Genomic DNA, 11,130 nt, shown 5'->3' with positions numbered 1-11,130 from the left:
TGCAGTCTTTTATAAAGAAAAACTAAGTTAAGACTGAGTGCTGAACATTCCACAATTAGTTTGCACAAAATCAAAGCTTTTACTTATTTTATCAGCGGCAGCTTGTGACTCAGCATTATTAGCGAACAGGCAAAAGACGTAAAACGCATCCTGGAGCCCAACTTTATTTCTTATTTAGTTTATTTATTTCCCCATTTTGCTGCGGGTTTACTGAGCTGTAGGAGTCGAGCCACTAAATTCAGAACTGAATGTGCGCAATTGTTTTTGTCTTTGTGTTGGTTTGTTTTCCTGTTATCTATTTGTTATTCTGACAGTAAACCAAACAGTGTCTCAGAAAATGAAAATGGGTTTTATGTATGGAGTAATAACCTAAATGGATTTCCCTCTCTCGCTCTCTCTGTCTGTCTCTTTCTCTGCACCGCTCTGGGAGCCTGTGGCTATTTATCTGCCTGTGTCTAATTATTCATTAGTGAACACAGAACAAAGCACAGAAAATATAGTTGTGCGCTCAGTGTAGCAAACCAGCTTTCTCTACAAACTGATGCTCCCGCTTTCTGTTTTTCATCCTTCTCCAACTTCTCGGTGTCCATTTGAGCTGAATTTTCACACGCTGTGGCCGTGCATCTAAAAACTGCAGCAAATCTCCATGTTGCAGATGGAGAACAGATGCAGTGCTCTGTAATAAAATCAACCATGAACTATCACTCAGTATGACCAACCTACTACTGTTTTCTGCTGTGAATAATATTTGTACCACTTTGGCACTTTTTATAACTCGCAAAATAAGCTACAAAAAGTCTTATATTCAGATTTTGCAGAGGAATTAAAATGTTTTTACTCAATGCATTGCACAAATGGGCAGCAGAGGACGCTGTAGCGTTCCAAGAAAGAGAAGAAAATCAAAGCCACTTGTGTTACATATGAACATACACGTGCGCAAATACACATGTCAGCATTTGTTTAAGTCAGAAAAGAAGAAAAAAAAGCATGAAAAGAGCACTGGAAAATAAAATCGTCTCTTTAATATTCTAGATCAGGGGTAGGCAACTCCAGGTGTCGAGGCCTTCGAGGCCTGGAGTTGCCTACCCCTGTTCTAGATTTTGATGCAACATCCCATTAAAGCGGGGGCAGGGGAACTCCAGGCCTCAAGGGCCGGTGCCCTGCAGGTTTTAGATGTGTCCTTGATCCAACACAGCTGATTTAAATGGCTAAATTATCTCCTCAGCATGTCATGAAGTTCTCCAGAGACCTGGTAATGAACTAATCATTTGATTCAGGTGTGTTGACCCAGGGTGATATCTAAAACCTGGAGTTCCCCACCCCTGCATTAAAGCATGCAGGTGTAGGACTGCGAAATATTGGACTTTATAGACTGCCTGTCAGGAGCAGTCTGTTATAGCAGCACTGCAGAAGCTATTTGTTAGACAATCCTGTCATCTAGTGGTGCCATCTGTGTTATACACACCAGCTTTGATGTGAAATGATTTAAGTGCTCATCCACCATTCAAAAGCCTTGACAGCACAACGGCTTGTTTGATGGTGAGGTTTTATTGATCTGTTTGAAACTATTACAACTCTATTTGATGTCTTCAAACTCTTGGAATAAAAACAAGCTTTTACTTGTTTTCATCTTTGGGAATTTCTTCCACATTCGCTTCCCTGCTGTCTGAAATGACTTTAACTGGTCCTGTTGTCTGAGGTGATTACACCCGAAACATCGCATCACTCACACAATGTGTAACACATGACAGAAGCGCCCGATTTTAAGTGTCTCCAACATCTCACAAAAATAATGTTAATGCAGGCTGAGAACAACTTCCAGTTTAGCATTTTTACTGTTCCCAGAACCAGTCCTCACCTTCCGTCTCACCTGCAGTACTGTCAGACACACGATGGGATCTTACCAGTGCTCAGCCAATGAGCATCACACATTTCACCGGCTCTGGTCTGCAACAAAAGTTGGGGGGGGGCTTGCTACTAACACAGGGTGACCGGTAGATGGCGCCATTGCTCTTTGGAAATTCTTCTTCGGCAGTGAAATCCCTGAATGAGTGAAGTAATTGTCCATTGAGGCACGATCCATTCCAACCACAGACAAACGAAGGCCCGCCGCTCTACATGATAACGTTATTTTAAAAGCTGGAGGAAGGATTTAGAATTGATACGTGCACTGCTAAAAAATAAATAAATAAATAAAATAAAAATGGTTATTATTATTATTTATTTTTCATTATAACCATGAATGAGAGGATCATCATGAGAGGATTTGGATATTAAATTATGCAAAGCCATGCTGTTTAAAAAAAAAAATTAAAATAAGAGTAAAGAAAGCATTACTTGTTCGATAAAAGTTTAATTTGTTTCACCTTCTTCTCTAGTTACAGTCATAAACTTTACACTTTTTTCTTCTTGTGTGCGATTTCACGGCGGTTGTGACGTTACGCAGTCATGCAACTGTTTCACCGACAGAGTTAATCTGCACAGTCACCTTAACAAATGTAGTTTGGAAAATGTAACTGTCACTATTTTATACAACACGCTGATTTAATGAAGGGAACGTTACTGTAAACCAACTATAGGAACCTTCGGGTGTCCACCAGCTGAATCTGACCTGCTGGCGCGTTACAGAAGCGTATAATCTCATACCAGTAAAAATAATACTTTTTGTTTTCCTGTACAGCTACTTATTGATCAAAGCTTCACTCTATATGTACTTGAAACTATGCTGGTGGCTGTAGTAATATCGGGCAAACTATATAAGAGCGAGAAAAAAAACACATCTGTGTCTGACCCTGAGTGAACCAGAGGAGTCAAAAACCCAAAGGAGTTAGTTTATTAAATGTTTTTATTATAGCGGGAATATTGGCTATTTGTTTCAAGTCAGATATGTGCGTGTTGGGAGCCAGACTGGCACTGACTGGATTATAAATATAAAATATTCTGTCTGCTTTGTAAGATTCTGTAGAAAATTTCCTTTTTTTCGTGTTAAAAAAAGAAGAAGAATGTACTTTTGTATTTGTCATTTTTAATCCTGCTATCTATCCAGATGAAATGCCTTGGATTTGCTGTAAATTGATAGCATTCTGTGTCCTTTCCATATCAGAATATCTGGGGTGACCTTTGCAGAATAAATAGATTTTACGCAAGAAAGGTTTATCAGTGAAAGCATCATTAATAAGTGTGATGTTCCACTTGTTTAAAATAACATTTATTTTTTTCCAGCGTTTTGATACATTGTGACAGCACAGCGTGTAACATCTGAGGAGGAACTAACTGAATCCAACACTTTGTCACAAAATATTTGCGCTGACTAATGGATAAATGAAAAGTCAAATATAGGCATAGTGATTTCATATTACCAAATGCAATATATAATACAGGCAGTTGGACATAAACTAAAAACAAAATAAAATAAAAAGGTGAGATAACTGAAATAATACATAAGAAAAAGAAACACGAATGGCATTTACACGTTATAGATCAACTTTTACAGCAGGAAACGGGGTTAACAAGTAAACTACGTGTTTTCATAACTTATTTTACTCGTGCGTGTGTGTGCGCGTGTGTGGTAAAATTTGATAGGCTCTAAAAAGTCCGAACTCTTTTGATAAATAATTTCTTCGTACTTCGTACTTTTGCTTTTGTGTGTCAGTTTAGTTTTTACTCTTCCAGCCTGATCGGGATTCATTTCATTCTGCAGTCTATAAATACATTCGGTTTTACGTCATTTTACTGATGGCGTAGTAAAGTTCAAACATGGGGGTTGCCATTCAAACTTTTGTGGTCTAACATATAAAATTATTTTTGAGAGTTACACATAAGTGGTTTAGTTTCTTTCTTTTTTTTAATCCCTCTCAGATCATTTGACTACAAGCCAGATAATCCTATTATGTACAGCAGCCTGTAGCCAGAACACATCACACATTTTCAACACTTGTGGCTACAAATACAATGGAATGTGTCTCTATGATCAGTCCACCGGCTTCACTGTTTCTCCGGCGTGTTGTTGACCAAAGGCCCATACAGGCCGCTGGCATAGCCTTGCTCCTTATGCAGCATTGTCCTGTCTCTTATCAGGTCGCTAAATGCATAGTCCATTGGAGGTCTGAAGCCCAAAGTGGGCATGAGCCCGGTGGTGGAGTAAGGTGTCATGAAAGCCAGTCCCCGGCTGTGCGCAGAGTAGGCCAGCCGCAGCGGGTTCAGTCCCAAATGTGTGCCCAGCGGGTAGGTGCTGGGGTCTGCGCCAAAGTGCGGTGCGTTTGGCTGCAGAGGAGAAAACGCAGAGCGGTTGCTCAGCGTCATAGCCCCGGGGAGCATGGGCCTCGTCGGCGCTGTTGTGGTTGCGGATGCCGCTGGAGGCTGCTGCGCATTTTGGAGCATCCTCTCTGCCGTCCACGTCTCGTCTGGCCCGGCCTTGTTGGGGCCCTGAGCGCCGCTATTGTTGAGGATCTGCTCGATGGCCTGCACCACATCTTTGCCACAGCCCTGCAGGACGAGCTCCAGGACGCTTCGCTTGTGGCTGGGAAACACTCGGGTGAGGATGTCGATGGCGTTCATGTGCCGAGAGGCCGCAGAGGAAGGGGAAGGCTCCTGGTCGTCTTTGTCGGTCTCAGAACCCGAATCCGAGCCGATGGAGCTGACAGACCCTGGAGTTTCTTCTCCGTCTTTCAAAGGCTTGGATACCGGTGAGCTGATGAAAGACTCGCTATCCCCGTTCTCCGAACCAGAGCCTCCGTGCCGGCCGTCCGGGGACGAGATGCCGGGGGCTGAGTCACCTTCGGTGGAAGCCGGTTTCCCCGCAGATGGTTGAGGTGTGGCGGAACCGGAGAGCTGGTTCTTAGGAAACAGCTCATACTTCTGGATGCTTGAATCTGCTGGCAGAACCAGAGTGTGTAAGACTGAATGAAAGCATAAAACAGAAGGCCATCAAAAGCGCATCAGCACAGAATCATAATCAGTACAACAATCACATCAATAAAGAGACAGTAAAGCGACAGACATAACAGTATTCAAACAGCAGATTTAACACGTGAGCTCAAATATCAGAATTTAATCTGTAAAGGTTAAACAAACGACACCATCAGCATTTATGCTGTGACAGCTGATTAGGCTCAGAGTTTCGGGTTAAACGATTCTGCGTTTAACAGAGTAGCAGTTAGATGACAGAAAAAGCCTTTTAGTTTAACACACTGATTTGCTACCTTCTCATGTGCTTCTTTAACATTACAGCCAAGCTTGCTCCGCTCACCTGAGTTGCTTTCGCTGCTGACGGAACCAAACACCTCGTAGTTCGGCCGGGGTGGGATGATGCCGTTGGCGGCGGCGATAGCGAGTCCCTCCGCCGTGCCGTAGAGCAGCTGCAGCTCCCGGGCTTCGTTCTCCTCCTGCGCCTGCTGCCGCCTGAGCGCCACCTGAGCCGCCATCACCCGCTGCCTCTCCGCGATCAAGGTGCACTTGGCGCACATGCAGTCCTTCCAGCGGCAGTAGCGCTTGTGGCCCTTCAGCGCGGACACCACGCCGTGGTTCCTGCAGCGGGCGCACTTCGGAGTGCGCGGGTACTTGTCTGCGGCCCGCAGGAGGAGCGGGGGCCCTCGCAGCAGGTTGCCAGCCATGGACACTGGAATGGAGGCTGCTGCGGCCGCTGCCGCCGCTCCGGGGTGGACTTGTGAGGCGGAGGAGGCTGTGGGGAGCTCCGGTCTCAGATCCATGCCCGCGTTCCTCACCAGCGAAACTAACGTTTTAACGAGAAATCGGCGACGTGTGAACGATCTGCTTTAGTTAAACCGACGTTGGACTGATCACATCTGCCCGGCGGTTCTTAGCACCTCCGGGCAACAGGTGAAGTCGCCGATTTCTGCTGTCAGACAGAAACAGGAGGGGAAAGAAAATAACAATTTAGGATCGAAAGTCTGGTGGAAACTGTCCAAGTGTTCTCTGCCGAAGAAGCAAAAATCTGACTTTACAGTCAACTTTAAATCCGACAAGAGTCTGAGCAGAGAGGAGCGATCATTCCTCCCCGACAGAAAGTTCAAACTGTCCAGGAGGAGCTGAGGTTGTTACTCGCCGCAGCCTGAGACACTAACTTCCTCCAGAGATTGTCAGTGGATACAGATCCCTCTCTCCTCTCTCTATTGTTGCTCCTACGTTTTCATTAGACAAATTTGACAACAATGTGGCGTCTGTCATTGGCCAAAGGGGGAAGGAGCAATCTGATTGGCTTGCCTCTTTTTTCAACTGTGTCCACCTGAGTTCTTTTTTCCAAATATCAAGTGTTAAGAATCTGAAGGGAGTTCCCGGAAAGCTCAAATCGATGCAGTGTATTACCCCAAAAACAGAATTTCATAGATTTAAAACAATAGCCCGTGTTTTTTTCCATTTATTGTGGTAAACCAGACTTCCGGTGCGATGCCAAGCAGGACCATTAGACATGTAATGAAAAAAAAAAAAACCTTAAATGAAGGAAATTTTCAAACGTTCCAGGACGTTTCTATATATATCTCGATTTTAAAAACTAGTTTAACTTGGCGACATGATTGTTAGGATATGAAATCGCTATTTCTGCATCTACATCCAATCACAGAATATTTTTAAGACTTAAAATGACTCAAAATAAAAGATGATGCGTGACTGTAATCTCATCAGTAAAGGTAAGTATCATTTATTTCATTGGTTCAAAAAGAGGCAAGATTTTTCTCTGTCGACACACAATACATATTTTTTCGTAATATATTTGCTACAGAAAGTGGAAGAAGCTGTGGATACTGCTGAATGTCGCGGGAAAACCAGAGCGTCCACATTAATGTCAACGCTAAGCTTTAAATATTTGTTTCGCACATGATCCGTTTAAAAGAAAAATAGTACAGAAAATGAGCCACTTTTTGTTTCATCCATATACTGCGGACTGCATGAATATGTTGTTCTCTGCTTGGTGTTTTAAACACGCGAGTTAGACCAGTTTAGTCTGAATTTCGTTTTTTGTCTTTTTTTTCTCCTCATTTGAAGCTTGAAACGGTAACATAAATTATTAATGACGACTTTGGTTCTATATTTGGTGTTTCTCTTTTAGTTGTTGAAATAATGATAATAATAATAATAATAATAATGATAATTTTTAAATAATGTTTCCTTTTTTTTTAGGTTCCACAATTTCGTTTGCTCTGATTTTGTTCACCTCATATATAATTTTTTTTTTCGTTTATTTCAGCACTTTTAAAAAAATTGCATTTTTTTTTTTAAATAGTTGTTTATTTATTGTAAAAGCGTTTTGATTAGAAAATTAAAAAAGTAAGTAAACGCTGGGTAAAAATTTTAACATTGGTTTATCATTTATTTATTTTCTAGCTCGGCGAGTTTTAAAAATAAAATACTACCTGAACGGATATAATAATAACAATAATAATAATAATGATAATAATAATAATAATAATAATGATGATGACAGTAGTATTGATAACGCTTGATGACAGAAGAGCTGCTTTCCGTTTTAATTCTTTGCTCTGCTCCTTCTGTGAATCGGGGAAAAATAAAATAAAATAAAAACTGGATTAACAAATTGCTTCCGCCCTCCTCTGTTGTCCTCCATAAAATAAGCGCTCTCCTTTGGGTTCTGCTTTGTCCTCCAGTCACCCTCCATTACCTGAAAAGCGATAACGCTCTAATGCTTCCTGAGATTTAAGAAGTCCGCCGCGCACAGAGCTACAAAAAGGGCATCGCGCGCAAGCCACCTGCTCCCTCACCTGTTCACTGATGATTCGTGCAGCTACTGGAACTCGGATTTTTTGAAAGTTATAGCTCTGATGGTTTAGTTCTGCTTTTTTTCTCTTTTCTTTCATCAACAATTGCTTGCACCTTAGAGGCTGACAACAGTCTTTGTGATCCACAACAACATCTTTAGCTGGAAGAAATGGTTGCTCGGTGTGCAGCAGCGAGAGTGTGCAGCCCTGCCTCTCTCTCCCCTCCCAGGCTCATTGTTTACTTTCTGAATCACTGTAAGCAAATGCCATCTGTTTCCCTCGCTGCTGTCATCTGCACCTTAATTACCTAGCCAACAGGCTAATAGAGACGATATTAAAACTACATCTTTTTGACATTCAAAGTAATTATCTGCATGGGCGACGATCTTCCTCGGATAAAAACTGCCCGTCCTGCACGCAAGTGATAGTTGCACACAGCAGAACGGGCCTGATGCTCACAGGAGAGATTACGGGCCTACAGCCTCACCTCAGGATGGCTGATTTAAAACTGCGCATTCAGACTACAGTCAGGCAAACAGGAAGGTTTCCCCATCAGCTTCTCTTATTACGCGCAATTTTCACTCTTAATAACCGTAGAAATGAAGTGACAATTACTTGGACTTGACACGTGTTTGTTGAGCTATATTTATCCACGAAGAGCTCATAAGGCTTCTCTGCTGTTTTAATATAATCGCAAGACTTTTAATTACGTCATCGCCGCCTCTGGTTGAAGTTACCGCTTATTTCTTGTCCACGTCAAGTTTGGTTTAAGTTCATTTGTGGAAAAATATGTATTATGATTAGGGGATTAGCTTCACCGGTATTCCTCCTGGTCCAATTAAAAATGCCCCCCCGCGCAATTAAAAGTGACTGTGGGCACTTTAGAAAAAAAAAATCCGACATTCTTTTAACCACTTCATTAGGCCTGTGCATCAAAAACTATGCGATGCTTTCATTTCTTTCAGGAAGGCTACAGACGAATGGGTTTTTAACACCCTTTTAAGATCACAACAAAGGCCATGCTTGACCCAACATATGTAGCAGCATGTTTCCGCTGCCCCTGCACCCCGGTGCGGCTTTCTAGCGGCCTCTCCCACTGCCGCTGCCCGCCTGCAGCCCGGCTGGGCCCGGATCCCCTCCCGCGCTCTCCCGCTGCAGCAGCCGGCTCTGTCACACAGAGGCAGAGGTTAGAGTAGCAGTTAGACAAGGGCCCGCGGAGAAAAGAAACGCACTGGGTTTTTCTTTTTCTTCTTTCAGCTGAAGTATTTACACGCTTGACGGGCACACCGAGGAGGACTCCGGGTTTATAGACAAGAGGTTGTTAACCTGCCACTTCACACCAGTTCTGCTGAGCTGGGGAAATGGATCGGTCTAAATGCATTCCCTTAAAGGCAAAGTCAGGGGAGCAGTGAAGATTAGAGAGCCACAGAACACAATGCTGTGGGAGTTTATAACCGCTGTGCGCTCTTACGCACACACGCACACCAGGCAAATTCATTATATGAAGCATGAACAGCCTCGATAATGATTATTTCAAGGCCAAATATTTGCACAAATACACTTTATTTGGCTCTATGTGTGTGATATCTATAGTTTTCTACATAAGAAGAAAATGCCTTTACAAGATAACTAAAATTAGCCATATCTGTAGTAGTTATGATGCCATAAAAGCGGACTCTGGCTGTATTCATGATTTAGAAAGGCTCTGCGCTCACACAGAGAAGTACCAATGATTCCTTCTTGTAAGCAGCGTTTTATTTATGTTTTCGGCTGGTTAAAATGTGGGCTTCATTTGCCAAAAACCAACCTGCAGTAAAGCAGTGCTGCAGAATAAATAGCGCACTGTGAAAAGGAAACAAACAAAGCGACTAAAGTGACACCGGTTACTCGCCAAGCCCTGCAAAAGTCAAACATATAGGCTAAATTTACGCAGGCCTGGCTGAGTGAGGCCAGACGGTGAAGAGGCACTTGAGCTAAAGAGGCAGACAGAGGTCTGTCAAGCATCACTCTTCACCCGCTAGAATAACACTTATTTGTAAATGGGGGATAACCCTGCCATGGCGTATGAATATTTCAAAGATTTGAAGGGTCCCTCTCTGCCAAAGCTGTTGGCCAGCGCTCAGGCAATCTCTCGCTCTCTCTCTCTCTCTGTCTCTCTCACACACACACACACACACACACACACACACACACACACACACACACACACACACACACAAAATACGTTTTTCTGCCCCCGAGGTAGGTTGGCAGGGATTATCTTTGTTTAATGAATGGGCTACAAGTATTCATCAACACGGCGAGATTATTGGGCTCTCTCGCTCTGCATTTTGCACAGCCTATAGTCGCATATAACTCCAGCGTGTGTGTGTGTGTGTGTGTGTGTGTGTGTGTGTGTGTGTGTGTGCGTGTGAGCGAGAGAAAAAAAGGACAGAGACAGACCTACACACTGCAGCCAATTAAAACGCACTCTCCCCTGCTCTATCCCTCCACATCTGCCTCCTTTTCTCCACCAACGAATGGCGCAGAAAAGAAGGAAGCTCATGAATAGGCGCTCATTGAGATCACAGATGGAGTATGGCTTTCTTTTTGCTAGAAATTTGAGAAACACCATTGTCCCCAATCAAAACTCAATGTGTTCGCCTACAATGGTGTCGGCTTTGAGCTCCGCCGCTTCAATTGGCCTTGTTTTTGAAACTTGAAGTGTTCAGCACAAAGACTTGGCCCTCCTAGATGTCACCGTCGCTTCGCTTCAGTGTGTGAGAGTGTGTGTCTATGTGCGCCCAGAAGAGAGAGAGAGAGAAAACACAATTAATATGAAGCTGTAATTACTCCCCTTCACGCCACTGCACCCATTCAGGACCCCACTGGTCCATTTATTGCTTTATCCCATGTGGCTGATAATCCGAATACCACAGGTTTTTATAAGGCCTCTGTGGTGTTTTAAGGAGACAGATCTGGAGGTATGAGCGAGGGATGCAGTCCTCACTAAGAAAACTGAGCGACAAGAGCGCACAGCAGTGACTGAGGGATAGTTGACGCACATTTAATTATTCAATTAATATTTAAAATAAATCTATTAGCGCAATGGTCTGTAGGTATGTGCGGGAATTCAGTGCCATTAGAAAAACAGATCTTCACCAATTAATTACGAGATACTTTATTAACAATTTATATAAAACTGCATCTGTATTCACAAGATTTCTACTTGAATATTTTCACATTCAGGCGTAAAAATATGTAACTGTTCATTTTTTAAAAATCTAATGAGAAGGATATGTTGGTATATTTAGTTATTTTTGTTTTTGGATGATAAAAATTTTTGTTAAAGGACGTCCTGTTTTTTATTAGCGGCTGTACATTTAAACACGTTTAATTAGAGAGCGCCCCCTGCTAC

General features: G+C 42.8%; 1 protein-coding gene across 1 annotated transcript; it reads right to left on the bottom strand.

Annotated features, from left to right (window-relative positions):
- Positions 1-3,148: 3,148 nt before the first annotated feature.
- Positions 3,149-7,051, bottom strand: dmrta2 (DMRT-like family A2). Its single transcript, XM_005479008.4, has 2 exons — positions 5,249-7,051; positions 3,149-4,871 (listed from the first exon to the last, which is right to left on the bottom strand). The coding sequence occupies exons 1-2, from the start codon at positions 5,706-5,708 to the stop codon at positions 3,985-3,987; spliced, it is 1,347 nt and encodes a 448-aa protein (XP_005479065.1). The 5' UTR covers positions 5,709-7,051; the 3' UTR covers positions 3,149-3,984.
- Between the last annotated feature and the right edge of the window lie 4,079 nt (positions 7,052-11,130).

Source organism: Oreochromis niloticus, linkage group LG23 (genome assembly GCF_001858045.2).
Source record: "Oreochromis niloticus isolate F11D_XX linkage group LG23, O_niloticus_UMD_NMBU, whole genome shotgun sequence".
Lineage (NCBI taxonomy): Eukaryota > Metazoa > Chordata > Actinopteri > Cichliformes > Cichlidae > Oreochromis > Oreochromis niloticus.
The sequence above is the reverse complement of the archived record's forward strand: the minus strand, read 5'-3'. Positions and strand labels throughout refer to the sequence as shown.

Coding starts and splice junctions, on each gene's coding strand:
- dmrta2 (XM_005479008.4), bottom strand. CDS start 5,708: ATGGATCTGAGACCGGAGCTCCCCACAGCCTCCTCCGCCTCACAAGTC. Junction 4,872..5,248: donor CAGCAGCGAAAGCAACTCAG/GTGAGCGGAGCA, acceptor TTCTGCCAGCAG/ATTCAAGCATCCAGAAGTAT.